The sequence below is a fragment of the Limanda limanda genome, chromosome 6, assembly GCF_963576545.1.
Source record: "Limanda limanda chromosome 6, fLimLim1.1, whole genome shotgun sequence".
NCBI lineage: Eukaryota > Metazoa > Chordata > Actinopteri > Pleuronectiformes > Pleuronectidae > Limanda > Limanda limanda.
This window is the reverse complement of record NC_083641.1, coordinates 10015523-10035552: the sequence shown is the minus strand read 5'-3', so window position 1 is coordinate 10035552 and position 20030 is coordinate 10015523. Positions and strand designations below refer to the sequence as shown.

General features: G+C 42.7%; 2 protein-coding genes across 3 annotated transcripts; both read left to right on the top strand.

Annotated features, from left to right (window-relative positions):
• The first annotated feature begins 260 nt into the window (after positions 1–260).
• phf12b (PHD finger protein 12b) lies at positions 261–12788 on the top strand. Of its 2 annotated transcripts, XM_061073610.1 has the most exons (15): positions 261–961; positions 1270–1451; positions 3256–3328; positions 3466–3922; positions 4827–4947; positions 5033–5165; positions 5287–5451; positions 6190–6333; positions 7422–8166; positions 9181–9282; positions 9395–9541; positions 9621–9716; positions 10096–10178; positions 10282–10420; positions 11361–12788. In XM_061073610.1, the coding sequence occupies exons 1-15, from the start codon at positions 896–898 to the stop codon at positions 11840–11842; spliced, it is 3135 nt and encodes a 1044-aa protein (XP_060929593.1). In that variant the 5' UTR covers positions 261–895; the 3' UTR covers positions 11843–12788. The 2 variants fall into 2 exon arrangements, with proteins under 2 accessions (XP_060929593.1, XP_060929594.1); XM_061073611.1 differs by lacking the exons at positions 261–961; positions 1270–1451 and adding an exon at positions 2263–2572.
• A 694-nt stretch (positions 12789–13482) lies between these two features.
• On the top strand, positions 13483–18753 carry dhrs13b.1 (dehydrogenase/reductase (SDR family) member 13b.1). Its single transcript, XM_061073054.1, has 5 exons — positions 13483–13655; positions 15395–15513; positions 16114–16237; positions 16352–16678; positions 17454–18753. Exons 1-5 carry the CDS (start codon positions 13529–13531, stop codon positions 17708–17710), a joined length of 954 nt encoding a protein of 317 aa, XP_060929037.1. The 5' UTR covers positions 13483–13528; the 3' UTR covers positions 17711–18753.
• Positions 18754–20030: the final 1277 nt, after the last annotated feature.

The following is a 20030-nucleotide window of genomic DNA, read 5'->3' as shown; positions in this document are numbered from 1 at the left end:
TGTATGACATGATGACTTATTTCCTGTATCATGTTTTCCGCACTGTTTACTCCTGTGTGTCCCAAGTCTGAGTCTTACATATTACCTTTCCTCCCGCCTCTACTGGATGAAGCCTCCTCTTCACCGAAGCTGCTGCCACATCAGTGAAATAATACCATCTGCTGGCTCCTCGCCACACATGCATGCACCTCCTCGCTCCTCTATTTCCGCTGCACTGCGCATGCGCGTCCGGCGGTTCGCGGTTGCGCCAATAGGTTTAGGATGTCGCTAGCAGCCACTGTAGATGCTCGGGCTTCTCACAACAATAACACCAACAAAATTTGCATCTCCACGTTCCCGGTTTGAGGATTTTTACTTCTCTTGCGCCGTCGGACACCGTGCATTGGACCGCGGCACCGATTGTCTCCCGCATTCCTTCTGGCTACGTCCTCTGCTGACAATGGGAGCGGAGGGGATTGCAAATTCACACGGCTCCTTCTCGCCGGAGCAGAAACCAGAATCATGGCCGGCCAGCTAGGCCGCAGATGGGTTTTGTAGCCAGCAGCGACGGTCCGTTCATATTTAAAACCCGTACGTAGGTCTGGCGTTAGCACACACAGCGTGGTGCTGAGCCGCCGGTGTTTTAACCGCACAGCTATCTTTGTTTCCTGCTTTCTTTTGGAGGGGGCAGCGGCACAAGCTAGTGAGCCCGCTAGCTTCACAACCTTGACTGGCTGACGTCTTGCCTTCGTAGTTAGCTCCTGTAGCCGGCTAACGCTAGCTAGCATCGCTTGGCCAGCCACCCGCTGGTCAGAACCATTAGGAAACGCAGACTTATTGAGGGGTTTCCTGTCGTCGCCGTGTGCCCGCTAGGAAGCAGAACCGCAATCCTCCTGTGGCGACTGCTTCTGGATGAATGTGGGACAAAATGGAGACCCCGACGATTGTGTACGATTTGGATACCTCCGGGGGCTTAATGGAGGTGAGGCTGCTCTACTGTAAGGCCGTGGTTAACATAAACATTCCCGCATTGCTCATGTTTTAATGCAATTTCCCCCATTTAGAGTGTGGTAATACGTAGAGCACCAGGACCTGCTGTCAAGCGGTTCTCGGCCGGCTCACTCGGTAGTCTGGGGTCGGTAATGGAGGCCCACAAGTTAACATGACCGCCCCCCACTCTCAGCCCGAGCTGAGCCTGAAGAGCCACAGCCGGCAGAGAGCTGCTTGTTGTCCAGCTCGGTGGGCAAAGCTGTCCGATCTCACCATCTGCAACTCGACATGTTTCCACAGCAAATCCAGACACTGCTCGCGCCCCCGAAGTCCGAGGACGTCGAGAAGAGGAGTCGCAAGATGGTGCGAGACGTCCGGAGGAGCGGCAGGACCACCAACCACGACACCTGCGATAGCTGCCGGGAGGGGGGGGACTTGCTCTGCTGCGACCACTGTCCTGCAGCCTTCCACCTCCAGTGCTGGTGAGTTCCGTGCAACCACGACCACGACTGCATGTTCAGGGGGAAACACACCCATGCAGAATGTGTGGAGGGGTGATGCCATGAATGTGTTTGGTGCTGCAGAAAAGAGTGAAGTAAATGAATGAAATGATGAGATTGCAACCAGTAGTCCACGCTTATCTGATGCCACACAAAAGTCCACAGTTATTTCTCAAACTTCTTCCATCGGTGGGTTCACACACCTTGGTTCAAGCCACACATCTGCACGACACTTTGTAAAGTGGCTACTTCTGTCCACAGCGCTTCCCAATGGGTTGCTATTAAGCCGAACACGCCCGAACGCATGAACAACAATGAACATTTGAAGTCACATTTACAGCCATCTATGGTGTGTACAAAGGCGGACAGCAAATTAGAGGTTTATTGAATGAAGTCTGGTGGTCAAGGAGAACTGTCCGTCTGATGCAAGCCGGTGTCGGGTGACTTTACAGTAGCTCCTCGCTGTTTCCTCATTCTTTGGGGGGACGTGTGCCATTTGACACGCTGCAGCACAACGTTGTTAGCGGAGAGATTGCATGAAGCATCATTCCGATCGTTACTGTGAACGAAAAGCATGTTTAGAAAGAAGTATGGGGCCAGAGAGAAGCGTGTGCACCGGGCTGTGTTCAGAGGAAGAGGCTGGCCTCGGCTTGCAGTCGGTCCTCCCCTCCTGTTGTGGCTGCAGCCAGCGGAGCCGCTGCTGCTGCTAAAAATGGAGTCGAGCTGCCTGTGTTTACAATATGGCGACCTCCCTGCTCCGTTTTCCCTCTGTTCCACCGCCATTTTATCAACCTTTGAAATCAGGCATCGAGAAAAGGTGGAATGGCGATGACATGTCGGTTAACATTGTCGGATGAAGCAGGAGCATTAGGGTTAGGGTTTGTTGTGGTCGGGTCGTAGAGAACTCGTCCCCGTTCGAAGCGTTTATCCGGAGCCGCTGTTCTCCGTTCAACATCCGCCCGCAGGGTTATTGTTGCTGTGCATTTGGACGAATTGAGATCAGACTGTCACTTGCAACCGGACATTTTTTATCGAACAAGCTCTGGCAGTGGATGGCTTAATCTGCTCAGATTGTAGAGGCTCGTATCCCTGCACACTGGGAGGTAGCTTGCTGCATTGCCAGTGTGTATTATTCTGGAGGTTGTGTTACTGGACCTGGCTCATTTTTATAACACTTGTTGCATGCTCTAATGGGGAAAGTTGCTATTGTCATTTGTGGAAGCTGTACTGTATGTGGTTCCTGTAATTTATTTTGGAATAGATTGTTTTAAAGCTTCCCTCTTGCTCTCTCAGTGGGCAGAGTGAACCATATACACACACAATCAGGGTCACTGTTTGCATATTTTGTGTAGGCTTTCTATTTATTGTAGGATTTCAGTAGTGCACAGCAATGTATTACACATAATTAAAATGGAAAATGTGATGACATTGTCTGAATTAATTATCAATCTGCTATATATAGTCAGTGTTAAGATTACAAGCTGAATGGTAACTTTTTTAAATGTTTGGTTGTAACTTCCAGTATGTATTTAACAACATTTAAATTACAAATTGTTGTCAACAACATTTGACTGATTGTCTTGTGACTTTAACCAACATTAAACCGAGTGAGGTTTTTTTCACAATTAAAAGATTGGTAATTTACAATGTTTTTGCACAAAAGACTAAAGTTTGTTATAGTTTATCAGGACTGCATATACAGATGTTAAATATGAATGTTTATTATTTGTCTTGCGCTAAATATCAACCCACTTACTTATGATTGCATTTTATTCCCTTAATACAGTAATCCACCTCTAAGTGAAGAGATGCTTCCCCCGGGGGAGTGGATGTGTCATCGCTGCAATGTCAGGAAAAAGGTGAGAAGGTCTTCTTGGTTACACCCCCAATCCTTGACCAATGTTATTGTCATCCCTCTGTTAAAATGAAGAGAAAAGTGTCTGTATGTTCCATGAATAAATTAATCTGAGTGTATGTCCTTGTTTGCAACTGTCAGAAGCGAGAGCAGAAGTCCGAACAGACTAACGGCCTGTCAGAGAGGTCCTCGTCGAAGCACTCTGCTTCCCCAGCCGCAGAGCTGGAGCTCAATGCTGGACCACTGCGGCTAGATGGTCTGCCCCCGGGGGCCGGAGCGGCGGGACCAGGTTTACGGGTGGCCCAGGTGCGCCTCTTGGAACGCAGGACGAGCAGTCGGCCAAGCAGCCGACCCGGGACGCCCACCTCCAACAGCTCATCCACACCGACTCCTTCTGAGGAGCAGAATGATGGGGAGGAGGAGGTTCCCGAACCGGAGGATGAAGTTCAGGGCGTAGAGCTCGACTGTGCTCCGCTATCCGCTCCAACACCACGTCTCCTTAAGAGACCCTTCCAGCTGCTGATAGCCGCTGCTATGGAGAGAAACCCCACACAGTTCCAGCTGCCCACTGAGCTCACCTGCACCACTGCACTGCCAGGTCAGTCAGTCAGTCATTAGGACAACATATACTTCCACTGTGAAATAATAGTGTCTTTATTTTAACTATTTCAAGTGATATGTAAATAATAAGCCTTGTAAAATACTGCCACAGTCATGCTGATTTTGGTGTAGTTCTACTTGCGCCTATGGTTTACAAAGCTACGGTAGATTATATTTTTTGTGTTTAAAAACTCCAAACTGAGATGGAGATCCGGGTTTATGTAACTCAATCATCATAGTTATTTTAGAGTTTATCGTATGGTACAACTATTTCTCTGGCCTTACAATCTAACTCCTAATGCACAAATAACAGTTAAACAGCTGCTATGTTGTCCCTTGAATCTGAGTCTGAAAGAGATTTGTATTTTATTTTCATGAGCATTAATCCATCAAATACGTTTATACAAATTATGACAAAGTTTGACCCATGCTGGATCCTGAACCCAAGTTTCAGAAACTCCATCACAGCCTTTTGTTTTTGAAACTCTGACACTAATAGAAATTAAACTAGCAGTAGCTGAAGCAAGTTCTGAAAGTGGATTTTGATTTAGTTGCAGAGCGTGTCCTGGAATTTATTGAGCGTTCATGCCAGAGCCCTGAAGCTATGGAACAGGTCAACCACGGTTGGCAGATTCACTGGCCTCTTTAAAATCTTTCCTGATACATGCGCCTATGAGTTAGCTTTTCCTGATTTTACTGTCTCTGCCCTTATGCTGGCTACACTATAATTGGTTTTATTTGTCAGAGAAGATCTTTTGAATTTGCTGCCTTGTATGAAGCTCTCTGTAATGTAGATTTATAAAAGTGCTCTTTGAACAAAAAGTTTATATTATTGATAAGGTTATTGTGAGGAAATCTGGGCTGGGTTGTTTATCAATTGTTCTTGTGTTTTGTATTTGTAGGTAGCAGTAAACGGAGGAGAAAAGAAGATCTATTGGGGAAACCATTCAGGAGGCCTCAGCACGAACTAGATCCTAACGGTCTGGTCCCTCTTCCAGTCAAAGTCTGCTTTTCATGCAACAGGTCAGTACTGCCAGATCACAGTATGTGCACACAGACTGTGAAGTGTTTCCTCTCTTAACCTGAAGTCTTTAATTTCCTCTCACAGGAGTTGCAGGATGGCTCCACTGATCCAGTGTGATTATTGTCCCCTTCTGTTTCACATGGACTGTCTGGACCCCCCACTCACAGCTTTACCTGCTGGCAAATGGATGTGTCCAAACCACATTGAGCACATAGTGGTGAGAAGCTCGATCTCGGCTCAGAGCGAAACAATCTTTTTTTTCTCTTTTGAGTTTGTGTCAGTCGGCTAACTGCAACAGAATAATTATTTTTCATCTCAAATATGTGTCTGATGTCCAGCTGAATCAGAAGAGCTTGACCCTTTCCGGCCGCTGTCAGCTCTTCGACCAGTTCCAGGACAGGATGTCCCAGCATGCTGTCAAGTTGGATTTCCTGCGCAGAGTTCACCGTCAGAACGCCCCTAACCGGCGCACCCCCCTCCACCACAACAGGAAGACCATTAAGGTAGACTCGCTGCCTCATTTTGAGAATCTGGACTAACAGCAGCATATTGTATCATGTATTCAGTATTTCCCCAGGGTGTCCTGAATAGTCTTTGTGTGGTCCGAGCTGAAATGCTAAGAAAAGCCAATAAAAGACAGGCAGTTCATGCTGTAACTTGCATCCTTATCGTTGATGGTTGTGCGTTCAGAGCGAGCGGGTGGGCGTGTTGATGACATTTCTAACACGATGCACGCAAAACTGAAAAATAGGCAGGAAGAATACAAATATCTCAAGATGAAAAAGTAGGGCCATACAGTTATTAAACACCAATGAAGATTTTGAGAGCCTTTGTTGATGAGGGCAAACACCGGTGGTAATGTGCTGTAATCAATAATGTGATTTATGCAGTGGAATTAATGTTCTGTCCTGCTTTTACATTCGGAACCACCCCTCACCTGAATGCTTCTGAGCAGAGAATCTCCTGCTGAATAATTTTTTTGTAAAGGGAAAACTCAGGAGAGAGTCCGGACCCAATTGTGCAAACATTCTCCAGAGTTCTTGTCGGATTTCAGTTTAATAACAGAACTCCATCAGGAATGAATGAATGAACATAATGTGCACAGGGGTCAATCTATTTTGGCTGGGCACCCAAAGATAATCATAATGTGTTCATTTATTAATTTAGAGACGTTACAATATATTTGCAAAACTTAAATTTAACAGATCGAGTTCTTTCTAACAATCACTGTTTCCTCTCAGGTGCCAGATGCCATTAAGTCCCAATACCAGAACCCTCCCCCAATACTGCTTCCTGCAGGGGTGCACCAGTTGGAGCTGGTTTGTAGTGGCGTTCCAGACCATCAAGCCTCAAAGCAACTCACCACGGAGGCCGAACAGCGGGAGGTAGGCAAAAGAAACGTCTGCAGTTACTACACACTATTGCACTGTGCACATAATCACATAGTTTTCTGTACGCTACACAACTCCTATTGTATGATTAAAAAAAAACTGTCATATTCTGTAATATACAATTGCTTCAGAAAGTAGCCAGGCTTCTTAACGACAATTTAAAGACAGCCTAATACCTTCTAGCTTTTGCAGGAGAATAGCATACACAGTCTAATTCTTGAATACAAATGTTTCAGTTCATATTGACTTTTTAAGCTCAATTGATTCTAAGTGGTTTATTCTCGAAGAAAGTAATCAGAAGTGAAATTTAAGTAAGAATTATGAAATAAAAAAATACAATCATAGACATCTAATCAGTTCAAAAAAATGCTCATTGATGATGTTTTGAGGTTATTTTTAGTCTAATTCAAAACAACGTTTTTAACAGTCATATCACCTGTTTGTGTTTGGCTGGATCATGATATGCATGTCAGACAACACAACATAATTGTTCATTAGTTGTAATCAAGGTTAAACCAAATTAAATTCGTGATATTGATTCATATCGCTCAGCACTAATCCACACACAAGACTGCTGTGGCTCAGGAGTTTGGGAGGGCACTAACCACAAGGTTGGTGGTTTGAGCTGCAGCTCCTCCATTTTGCATGTCAAAGTGTCCTATGGCAAAATGCTGGACCCCAAGTTAACCCCAATGGCTGTACTGACAGTGTATGATTCTTGTGTGAAAAATACTGTGTATAGTAGTGTTGAATAAATGTGTGTGAATGGATGAATGAAACTTGTACTGTAAAGTGCTTCGGGTGGAAGAAGACTTGGAAAGCACTATATAGATATAAGTATACTATATAAATGCAGTCCATTTACCATTTGGAAAACCTTATGTTCACTTACTGAATTGTTAGTATAAATGGTTCCCCTGCAATCAGAATACTTTTATTAAAAATATTGTAACAAAAGTAAAATGATTTTTTTGATTATTCTGTGATGTAAATATATATAGATTACATAGAACAGGCTTCTCTTGAAGGATTGATAGTTGCACCTCATGTAATTTAAACCTGATTCTATTGTGTTTGAACAGTGGCTTCAGGATGTGATCGCCCTCCAGTGCAGCATCATGCGACACCTGTCCATCAAACAAAAGGCCTCATCCACGGCACCTACCGTGTCATCAGTAACCTCGTCAGCAGAGAAGGAGTCTGAGCAGAAAATTGGTACTAAATCATGTTTGATGTCGGAGGACAAGAAAACTCAGGCCTCTTTAGGAAGGACTTTATCCCCTGACCCCTGCTCTAAACCCTGCATCACAGCCGACGACCAGCAGCAGGCCTCTCTTTCAATGGACACCACAGCAGAGCTGGGTATCTGTAAATGTAACATGGCATCATGTCAGAACTGTAGGAAACCCAATGGACCTCTAGCAGAGGAGCATCAGCCTCCCAAGGCCAACGGGCCCGTAGACTGTAACAGCTCGTCAGACCCCTGCAGGCAGGTGGAGCTGCAGTGCAGAACAAAGCTCAGCTCAACGCCTGCAGACTCGGCACCTACCTCTGGTCTGGTGAACCACATAGGTGCTGAAACAGTTAAAAAAGAGCCTGAAAGCACCACTGTCACCTGCGCCCAGAAAAATTGCCCCCCTGCACCAACGATATGGCCCCACAGCAGCCAGCAAAACCACAGGAATCAGACGGCGCTCCAGGAGGCGTGTACGACCAGCAAAGAAAAACCCTCCCACTCCATCACCAGCAGTGGCCGCTCTGAGACACCACTTAAAGGCAATCAGGAGCATGGCTCTACCAAGCTAGGATCATCGTCGCCTACTCCAGGTACAAGCTAATGATTTGTATTTGACAAGTACTTTTTTATTCATTTGTTTAGTCTGCAATGTGTACATTGCTTAGATATAAGTTTTTTTTCTATTTGTTACCAGAAAGAAATCTAAAAGAACGTTCCTGGGATACATTAAAAAACGAAAAATATGACTATGTGAATACGTTAATTTATATAGAACCCAGATCGTCTCCACTCCAAATAGACCAAACACCTGCCACACACATTTAATCATCGTTAAAATTGCTATTGGCATTATCATTTGGGCTCTGACTCTAGGTTTTTGTTTGCTTCTTTATTCTACAAGAGAGTTGGAAGAGGTATATAAACCACAAAGCTTACCTGTTACCATGTCCCATCTGCCTCATTCAAACATAAAAAGTAAATGTGTTTAGGTAAATGGAGCATATTATAACACCTCCAAACAACATAAATTATTGCTACGAACTCCTTATGGTCATTGTTGGTAAGATGTATTTGTTGTAATGTCCATAATAACCCATTATCTGGTATCAGCTCAACTTCTGCTCCAGAATGTTGTCACAGACATATTACACTGTTTAGTCTTCGATTAATCAAAAAATAATCAGCAGTTGATAAAATAATGTTTACACAATACCAAACGCTTGTTCAGTTTAACAGTGCAACATAGCAACACTACAACAAATGAAACATGACATGATGAACGGTGTCAAATCAAGCCTGTGGTCAGGTTGGCAGCTTGTTGGTGATTTCCACTTACTGCTCTCTCCACTGTCACTGGTACTGGGCAACACATCACAACAGACTGTAGCCTAATAGCTCCCTCTTGTGGTCACTGGCATCAAACTCCATGTTTCAAACAGAATTGAGATTTTAGTTTCAGTGTAAACATATAGATTTTTAACATATTTTCAAAAGATGTTCATGTAAATTAATGAAAGAAGGCAATAATCAAGATCCCGTTAGTGAGCAAACATCTCGTTCCATGACCGCATGTTCCATCACCACTGTGTGTTTCTCCTCTATAGACGTGAAGGCTGGACCTGGAATTGATTCATTGCTGCCCAGCACTTTCCCCACATTTGCTGACCTGTCGAGCTGTATGAAAGATGGAAAGGATGGTGATGGAGGTAGGTGTGCTCAATCAGTGGTGAGACGTGGCAACACAATGCCATGTCTGTTAAGAAGCCAACAAATGGTATGGTTATGTTTCAATGATCCTGCGTGTGTGTGTGTTTGAAGGGATCATGCTTGAAAAACTGGATGCAGAGATGATCAAGCTCTTGGCCTGGCAGAGGATCCAGCAGCTTTTCCCTCCCAAAGCGCCCAGCACTCTGCTCACCCCAGCGACCAGCGATGCTCCCAAGACCCCACCCCCCCATCCTGACAGTAAGTTACTAACCCAACCTCTGACACTGCTACTTAGTAAGTTATTTGCTGTATCACAGTTCAATGTTTTCTGAAACAGGTCAGAAGAAGGTGCAGGCCCGAGCTGTCTTCTACCCTCTGACAGGGAAAGGAGGAGCTGTCAGCATGTGCTACAGGACATTATACATTGGATCTGGTAAGACACTTTATCACAGGCACTGCCAAACCATTTACTCGACTGCATTCTGTGCACAACTGACTGCGCTTCTGTAGATTGGTCGACTTTAATGATAAACTTTATTAATGGTTAAAAATAATGACAATAAAAAATGTCACTACTTTTACTGATAAATGTTTGAACATCACATTTACCTATAGAAATGTTCCAGTCACCAATTATGGAAAACTCTGAAATTTGAATAAAAATAAAATAAAAAATGTCATGCAGAAGAGGTAGCAAGAGCAGCGCCGCTTCTGCGGCCAGTGTGCTATGGGCGTAGTCTATTGAATGAGCATTACTAAGTTTGGCAATATAACCACAATTAATTTTGTTTGTAATGTTTTTTTCTCTAAAGGTGCTGACATGGACGTGTGCCTTACAAACTATGGTCATTGCAACTACATATCGGGGAAACACGCCTGTATTTTCTACGATGAGGTTTGGACTTTTTTGTTGTTTCCTGATGTGTGATATTGTACCATTACCACAACAGTGCTGTGGTTGTTGGTCATAGACTAAATAGTTTGTATGCCCTTTATAGAATACCAAGCATTATGAGCTGCTCAACTACAGTGAGCACGGCACCACCGTGGACAATGTTCTCTACTCGTGTGACTTCTCTGAGAAGGTCTCACCATCTGTACCCAGCGGCCTGGTGGCCAAAGTCCAAGGCATCATTCGTGAGTAAATCCTCCACATTAAAGTTTTCCCTGTTAGAAGGATCATCAACATGTGTCACAATTAATCTTCCACTTCTTTTTCAAATGCAGTCAGTAAAACAGATGCAACTAAGTCTGTCTATCAGTTATAGTTATTATTGTCGTTACATAAGCATAGAGTCGGAGCAGGAGCGAACAACACCCCATCCTGCCTCTAGATGGCACTCCTTGCACACGCCTCAATCTAATGTTTGAGCTGCTGTCATTCAGTCTAATCTTACAAAACATAGCTTCACCATACAGACTCTCAGATGTTGCCTTTTCCTGTCCGTTGAATCCAGGAGGGATTGGTAGACAAATGTTTTTTTGCATTAGCACTGTAAATAAACATGGGTGTATATGCTGTAACTGCATGTGTTTACAGCCAGAGATCGTCAAATCCGCCAGAATGAGACCAGTGATAGACCTGGTCGTGTGTCACTCAAAGTGCAGTCAGCCAATCAAAGGAGGGGTTCCAGAGGCAGGGGAAAACAGCCTGTTCTGTCTGCAGCTCCAGAGAGAGGCATAAAATAGGACATGGAAATACAAATTGGAGCAGTTTTTCAACTTTAAACCACGGATATATCATCTTAGGGGTACAAATACCTAAAATTCAATCCCAGATAGGGCCTTTATCAAAATTACACATGGAATACTTGCCTTTCACAAGAAAGTCAGCTCCTCACTGCCATTGCATTCAAATAAATCAAATCCAGTCCGTGCCAGTGAGATCAGGCACCAAGACTTCTTTAATGACATTCAACTGTATTGCCCCTCGATGCCATCACCACCTGCTCTTCACTTTTCCCACCCAACTATTACTGTTGTTCTTTCCTTGTTTCTTACTAAATTATAGATTACATTGACATGTCACTGCTTCTTTGAGTACCTTTCTCCTAATGTCTCCCTATGTTCTCTTCAGGTCGCAGTAAGAAGCGTGAGGAGAGCGAGGGTCCAAGCTCTGTGGTGGGTCTGCTGCCAGCGGGTGGAGTGATGAGCAGCCAGTCTCAGGGCAGCTCTGAGCTGTCGTGCACCTGTAAGGCGAGCAGCTCCAGCCTGATTGGAGGCAGTGGGGCAGGGTGGGAGGGTACGGCCCTGCTCCATCACGGGAGCTACATTAAACTGGGCTGCCTCCAGTTTGTCTTCAGCATCACTGAGTTTGCAAGTAAGCAGCCCAAAGAGGAGCAGACCGCCACGTCTGCCAGCAGTTGCGCTGGCAGCACCCCCACCACCACCAACACCAGCAGTACTGCAGCTGCCACCAGCACCGCCACCAACTCCCCCGCCACACCATCACTGCCCAGCACTGCCACAGTGAGCAGCCCTTCCAGCCAGGAAGAGGCGGACACTGAGACTGTCCCTCCCCACCAAGTGCCCGTACTGCACTCCAACTCTGTTCCGTAACCTGCACAGGAAGTCCTGCCCTCCCGCCTTTTTGTTTTGCACCTTCCTAGTCACAATGAAGGGAAAGCTGCACAGCTGGTTGGTCAACAGGGAAACGTTTTTTTTTCTGGTCATTTTTAATAGTTTATATCTTTGCATGAACTTGAAGTATTATTGACAATCTCCTCTGTTTTTGACTGACAGTAACCTTCTGTTCACTTCAGACCATTAGGAGTTTGAGCAACTTTATTTACCTATGCTCAATTTTTCTTTTGCCAGTATATTAGTTATGTATGGTGTAACATTACTCTGTCAGTCATCCCATTTAGCACAAACCCTTTATTTTGTAGTATTGAATTCCATACATTCTTATTTCTTTTGCTGCTTTTGCACCACAGGTAGCTATATTTGTATGAAAACATACATGCTTATACACTATATGTATATATATTGTAAATATATATAATTCAGTGCCTCTCAGTTGGAGAAACATTGGATTTCATGTAGATTACCATTTTTTGGTTTTTAACTGTACAGTTCATGGAATTTGTGATACCGTTTAGAGTACCTGAAGTTTTGTGATAAAACTTGTTCCTAGTCTGTAATTTTCGCTGTAGTCCGTCTGTAAATACCACATTGTTTTAGCACTCATTTTAACATCTTGTGCTGCTCTGTATATAAGCACTCTTTGTCTGTATCTGCTTGTCTGTTCAAACATGTAAATACAGAAAGATTTTCTAAGAACAAACTATGGATGTGTTCTCTAATGTTTTCAGGCCTTTGGGAGTCCAATTTGTGTCTGGATTTCCTTTTTCTGCATCATACCAAATCATTTTCAATGTTAAATGATACTCGGTCACATTCCCTGTGTTTATGACATTATCAATTTAATAACAGCATTTGAGCGTCCTGCTAGTGAAGGACAAAAAAGGCGTTCGTTCAAATGAATAAATAAATGCAGAAATAAATAAACATGTAAATAAAACAAACATGTTCCTGTATTTCCACATTAATCTGTTAATATTCTTTTTATTACTGCATTAATTTAACCTTGTGTCACTTTTTCATCCATATTGCCCTGATGGTGACATGGTAGGAAATCGGCTGCCATGTGAATGTGGTGAATTCAAGGACTTTCTACAATAAGCCAATTGCTCAGTTTTTAGTGAACAAAGCCTATAACTTACTTTGCCAATGAAGTGGTGCAGTGTAATAACTAGCGATATCATTTTAAACACAAGTTTGCATAACCTGGATGGGTAAAGTGTCATTCAAATGTGTTCATATAATAAGAGTTTTACCAAAGTCCATGGTCTGAAACTATATTCCACCACCCATCAGGTTGCTCTTCACTAAACCAGAAACTGGTCTGACTGGTGCATCACAAAACTCATAACTGTTTCTGTTAAGTAATTCCCCAACACAACAGGATATCTGTCTAACTCAAAACCATGAGGCCACCCAGAAGTAGCTTCAGCTTCGAAGTAGATTGGCCTTTGAAAGCAAATTCAATATCAGTGAAAATAAATTACAGTTTCAAGTTCTTTAGTTACCACTATTGTGCGACGCCATGTTTTTTTTAACTTTTACAAGGGTCTTATTTTGAAAGTTTTTAACGGAAATGTGGACTTCCGGACAACTCGTTCCCTCCGTACAGTCTATGGTTCCCTCTGGTGCCTATCTGTAGACTTACAGTTTGTAGCCGTGATGTCGGTGCTGCTGTGCCTCGCAGCGTGCGCGCTCTTCCTCTACGTGCTCGTGTACTACGGCGTGTGCAGAGGAGCGCGGTGCTCCCGCTCGGTGAGGCTGGAGGGGAGGACGGTCATCGTGACAGGTAGAGAGCCTCCGCTGCTAGCTTCTGCTAACACGTAGCTTCATGTTCCCCTCACTGTGTTCTCTGACACACTTCCGGCTCTGGGCTGCTGTGGATCTTCACCTGCTTCACTGCTGCGAACCGCCCCACCGGCAGCCATGTGTCAATATGTACATCTGACATCTGACACAACAGCTCCCGGCTCAGGGGTAGAGTGAGCTACAGTTTGACTGTTGGCCGCTAGGTGGTCTCTCCAAGCAACAGGCAACAGGCAACTTTTGGTGAGAGTAAGAGAAGTGATGTAGAAGGCAATCTGTCATAGCCATTCAATGATAAATTAGTTAGGAAACGAATTCATCCAATATGAAAGCATAAACTTGTCTCAATCACCGATTGATTTTAAAAGTCTAAAATTCAGCTATGAAGTTTTTTCCTCTGTGCATTTTTTTATTTAACTTGTACTTTCATATAATAGTGAAAAATAGGACAAAGAGACTTGCCTCGAGTAACCACTGTTACATCATCAGCATTGAAAAGTATGAACAGTGACCATGGTGTCAACCCTTCACACAGTTTGCCTTTTATTTAAAATAACTTGATCTGTGATTATCATGTCAATCCCCCATTCACCCTGAGAAAGCCCCATTACCAGTGAGACAGCAAACCAGATTATTGTATCCTTATCATGAGGCTAACATGAGGGGTCATTAGTAACTTGTAACAACGCTGTGATGGATTCCAAACACTGATCGGAAGTCTTCCAACAAAACGATGTTGTGCAAGTAATCGCAATTGTTTGGCAACAGCTTTTTCAAGGATTTGGGAAATGAAGGGAGGTTTGATATGGGTCTATAAATATCTCAAACATCTGGGCCAAGAGTGTGCTTTTTAATTAGCGGTTTAATTACTGCTACCTTAAAAGCCTGCGGTACACAGCCAGTTAATGGGTATGCGATGTAAACTTAATTGCCTTTTAACGATGTATGCGGTGAAACTTCGTGATGGACGATTTTTCCTAAGCCGTTTTCAGACATGACTTGCGGGTAAAGTCCGGAGACTTCGTTCTAGAGAGTTGACTAGACAAACTCTCATTACATCTTAGTTGGTGTTGTAATGGAAAAATTAACTAAGTATGGTTGAAACCTATGATGTAGTTGAAAAGTAAGTTTTATGACCTACATACATATACAACATGTCCAAATACTTTATGACCTGAACTATTTTATGGTCTGAACTGTGTATGACCTGAAAACTGTCGGTCCCTTTTTATTGCTTGTTTACCCTCAAAAGAACTGAATGTATGCCTGCTTATCTCCACATGAAACACATGTAAATCAGTTTCCTGTGTTTAGATTCCTCTCTCAAAGTCCTCCTATATAAGATCCTTGCATTTGACTGTCCTGCATCTTCACTCTGAGATCCTTGTGACTCCATGTGTTGATCCGTTCTGCAGAAAGCCCCTTATTCAAGACAAAAAGACAAATATGGTGTTCCAGCCTCTTGATCAGCACTTGTTCCGAATGTGTTGGTCTCATATAGTGAAATAAAAACTTCTCAAATTGATCTTGTGCGGATTCTTACTTCAGAATCCAGTTTCATCCAGTTACTGACCACTGCTCTAGTTTATCATAAAATGTAGATGAACACACTCTCAACTTAGTCCACAGGCTGAAGGAACAGTGCTCTACCCCCCGATGTTTTAAAACTTGTATAGGATTGAAGTGCTCCTCTGATGCTGAATAATGATCCCTTTATACAAGGGGGCAACACTGGCATCGGCAAGACCACGGCTCTGGAGCTGGCAAAGAGAGGAGCCAGGGTGATTCTGGCCTGCCGCAACCAGGAGAAAGCCGAGGCTGCTGCCTTTGACATCCGCAGGGTAAGTACTCTGAGAGGTGCAGACGTCAGTCGTCAGTAGATCAACTCATCTTAATATTGTGGCAATAGAGCATGTTGTCTGGATATTCTTCAAAATGGATTAACACAGTGAACATGCACATCGATCTACTGCACTGGAGCCTGCATAGGTGTGCTTGTTCATGTTCAGTCGTCATGTATGTGGAAAGCTTTGAACAGATGATTAAATGTTTATCACATCAACCTTTGAACACCTTTAGAAAGCCTCACGTTAAGTTGAGTGTCTAAAACCTTGTACAATGGACATAACTGTACTGAAACACAAAATAAATGTCTGGCATGGGTCTTGCACATAACTGTGGTTTAGTATAGCTGAACCAAAAAGGGAGTCAGACATTTTTGGTGATTTGAAGCCATTGTACGTCAACAGGACTGACTTCAGACTGACTTTGAAATCTAGAGATTGGGTTTTCATTGAAGTGCATGTCCATGGTATGACCTTGATTTGAGATATTTTGCCATCAAACAGGAAGTTGTTGAATGAGTGCTATGAGTTTTGTCATAAATGTTTATTTCTGCTAGATACATTATGTGAGTTTGAGCCAGAATTATTGTTTTTCAGGAGAGCGGGAACAATCAGGTGGTGTTCATGCAGTTAGATCTGGCGAGTCTACAGTCTGTGCGCAGTTTTGCTCAAACCTTCCTGAAGACTGAACCCAGACTGGACATTCTTATCAACAATGCAGGTAAAGATTATGATTTGGGTTATTTTCATATTTGATTCCATTACAAAATTGCTTCAATAAACTGATGACTAAGAGACTGAAGCAGCTGCCCGATACACGTACTCTGCTTTTCAGGTGTGATAAGTCAAGGACGCACTGAGGATGGCTTCGGCCTGGCGTTTGGGGTGAACCACCTGGGTCACTTCCTGCTCACCAACCTCCTCCTAGAGCGACTGCAGCAGTGTGGGCCGAGCCGCGTAGTCACCGTGGCTGCGCTCCTGCACCGCTTTGGAAACATTGACTTCCCTCTGCTGGATTCCGAGAAAGATTTGGTGTCGGGTCAATCCACCTGGTACAACATTCAGGCCTACTGCAGCAGCAAGCTGTGTAATGTGCTCTTCACCAGAGAGCTGGCCAATAGGCTGGAGGGCACTCGTGTCACCTGCTACACCCTGCACCCAGGTCAGTGGCAACCACACATTCTAGAACTAGAGTTTTGGCTGATGTAACATATCCTGTGGCAGTTATTTTGGAGGGCAAGACAAAAGCTTGGCATTTTTTTTTTTTGTCAACCTTCCCTTCAAGGTAAGCCTTTCACAATGACACATTTTGTTGGACGATATATTGTCCCAGAATTTATCGGGTTGAATGATATTATTGTCATCATTTTCACACCATTTTATACCGCTGATATAATTGTAATATTATCGCATAATCATGCAACTTGCACTTGAATGTCTGTGTATGATGTCTCCAGGGGGGTGTTGGGGGTTTGGACTTAAACTTTACTCCTTTACTATTATTGATGTGTATTCACAGAATGTGCTTTGTTTTTAATTGTGATAATAGTCTCATGTGTTTCTGGAGGGAGAGAGTTCTGTTAATTCAATGTACGTTCTCCATGGCTCTTTTGCCTTAAACACTCCTGAGACTAGTGACTATGTTTTTGCTTTTCAAAAATGTGCTAGTCAGTGCATTGTGTTGTTATAAAAGATTTCTTGATATGTGTAACAGGTTCTCTTTACAATCTCTTAACATATATTAAATAATGTGTGGCACAATGAACACCACAGACAATACATATCACCAGTGAAGGGAATAAGATAGCATGACAATGAAAAAGAAAGCAGGCTTGAGGTTCACCGAGACCCTGCTGGTCCCCTTTAGTTACAAGATTGCATGTTGTCAGAATAGTCTAAGTTGTGCTTTACAGTAAACTCCACTCTGTTCTTCCCAGGAGTCATCTACACAGAAATATTACGCAGTATGAGCCTGTGGCAGCAGCTCCTCATCATGCCCTTTGCCAAGCTTTTCTTCATGGACCCGGAGGGGGGGTCCCAGACCACCCTGCACTGTGCCCTGCAAGAGGGCATCGAGCCTCTCAGTGGGCGCTACTTCTCTAACTGCGCACTCCAACGAGTGGGCGCCAAGGGACGAGACGATGCCCTGGCAAAGAAGCTATGGGAGTTGAGTGAGAGGTTAACAGGTTTGTGACATTTGACTGAAACCTAATCCAGATGCTCCAAAGACTGTATGGACAGTCAGTGCTTTACAGACCTCAACGTGCCTTATTGTTGGTCTCTGTTCCTTTTAAGGGCTGGTTTCAAATGAGGTGGATTGTTTTTCCGTTATATTTGTTATACATGTATTGTAACGCTTGTGCCTCCTGTCTGGGCTTTGACAGTTTTTCACAGAGATGTCTAAATTGCCCTTTTAAGTCTATCTGGCAACAAATTGATTGCTGTGTTACCACCAGTCCCAATTTGGCATTATTTAGACCTATTTAAAAATGAACAAACATGAAGTGTGTGTAATAATAGGCATTCTAATCTGCAGCAGGTGTTAATCTATGTGAGGAAAAGCCTGTCTGCTGAGTCATTGTAGAGCCATGTGTGATTATGCTCTATGACCCCTGTGTCTTTGATTCCGAGATAGCTGATGGAGGGTTAGCTTCAGCCTGAAGACCTCCTCGCTTCTCTCACCTTCGCTTACTTAAGTCTTCTAACACCAACCCTCTCCCAGGTGCTTTCTGGACTATATTGTTGCATGTTTAATTTAAGAGTTTACTCTGTATTTGTTTCTCAGAACTGTCTGTATCTGGGGCTTAAAGGTTCAACACTGCTGAGTGATCCTAAACTCATATTTTCTTCAACTGCCTCACAGCCTTATTCTTGAGTTTTATAATTTAGTTTTATTCAGAAATGTCTGGGCTGGACATCAGCTTTGTTGTCTGTTCACATTTGACTGTTGGCTACTTTAGTTTCTGTGAGTCTGGGTCTCTAATCCCTTACATTTATATCTTTATTAACCAGATTTGTTGAGCTCACCTGAACATGAAATCTGTAAGTTACTAATTAAACACGTGTTATAATTGTAGTCGTCTCTGTTGTCTACATGTATTGTAAAGTATTTTATAAAAAACATACGTGGCTGGGGTTGTTCTTCATTATGGAAGACCAAAACTGTCAAATGAAAAAGAAATAAATCAACAATCCAATTAATAAATAAATAAACAAATGAGTTCTCATGCCTTTAAATGCGTATATTATTTAATTTATAAAAGTTACAATTTATGAATTGAATGTGTTAATAAAATGGAGAATTAAAGGGGAAGTTAATTAATTGGGGGATTTAAAAAAAGGTAAGTTAACGTAGAAGCAAATAAAAAAATCAAATTTGGTCAAATTAATTTTTACACACATTTAAAGCAAATTCATTTATGTATTGAGTTGTCTGGTTACAGACTATTTAACCTAATCAGGACAGCTGCAGAACTCTGACTATTCATTGCAACCATTAAAAGGGCAATATTCTGAAGTGGAAAGCTATTATAACTGTTTAACAATATGAGGAAAAAAAACAGGTTTTGTGTTAGGTAATGCTGGAGATGAAATAGGATAGGAGACTCAGAATGAAATGTAAGCGTTCCCTGTTTGGTTTATATCTCGCTGTCTACGCGGGTCTAGATAAAGGTAGACCAGCTGCATTCTGTCTGACCCAACTAACAAAACTCACATTTGCATCCTGACAATTACACTTATACTTAATTTGAATGTTTTGGATCAGAAACTTCCCAAAGGAACTCAGCTGTGAGAATAACTGCAGCTGCTTTTACCACAGCTGTTTATCACAGGAATGGAATAGCAGTGAAGACAGTTTTTATTTTTTAAGTCCTGCACAGCAATGTGTGGTTCTTATTAATACTTCCATCGGTCAACACAATTAATAAATATTCTACATTCATTACTTACCATTGAGGATGGTAAATTCTTCCTGTAAATTGAGTCAAACATGTGACACAAGAAAGCACCACAGATACAAATGGGAACACATCAAGAACTGTAGAAATACTGTACTTTCAAAATACATTTTAAATTTTCTACTCTACTATTTTTTTTATAAATATCACTAAGCATTATTGCTGCTAAATAAACTCTGTGTAATGAAAGACACATGTCATGAGTTATTTAATAAGATTATTAGGATTACCGAATCTGAAAATATATCTGATCGTTTAAAAGAAATAAAGTGAAAAATAAATCAACCTGGAATATAACATGTTCATTATAAGTCATGTTGTAGTGTGACATTTTGTAAAATGTAGCAAAAAAAAACAAATAAATGTATTAATTCTGTTATAGCATTGTTGGACACAAACCCATGTCACCATTTAATTTTACCCTACGTGCAATGCCGTGCAGATGAAATGTATCTTTGCCTCAGACGGTGCATGACCCTCCTGAAAGACTCGATTTTTGAATTGATTTAAAATTGTGAGTGTTCAGTGTGTCCACCAGGGGTCACTAGCGTAGCA

What these genes read in the sequence shown, in the direction of transcription:
- dhrs13b.1 (XM_061073054.1), top strand. Translation starts at nt 13,529, where the DNA reads ATGTCGGTGCTGCTGTGCCTCGCAGCGTGCGCGCTCTTCCTCTACGTG. An exon ending in CTGCCTTTGACATCCGCAGG is followed by an intron (nt 15,514 to 16,113) that starts GTAAGTACTCTG and finishes ATTGTTTTTCAG; the next exon opens with GAGAGCGGGAACAATCAGGT. An exon ending in CATTCTTATCAACAATGCAG is followed by an intron (nt 16,238 to 16,351) that starts GTAAAGATTATG and finishes TCTGCTTTTCAG; the next exon opens with GTGTGATAAGTCAAGGACGC.
- phf12b (XM_061073610.1), top strand. Translation starts at nt 896, where the DNA reads ATGTGGGACAAAATGGAGACCCCGACGATTGTGTACGATTTGGATACC. An exon ending in GTCTGCTTTTCATGCAACAG is followed by an intron (nt 4,948 to 5,032) that starts GTCAGTACTGCC and finishes TTCCTCTCACAG; the next exon opens with GAGTTGCAGGATGGCTCCAC. An exon ending in ACAACAGGAAGACCATTAAG is followed by an intron (nt 5,452 to 6,189) that starts GTAGACTCGCTG and finishes GTTTCCTCTCAG; the next exon opens with GTGCCAGATGCCATTAAGTC.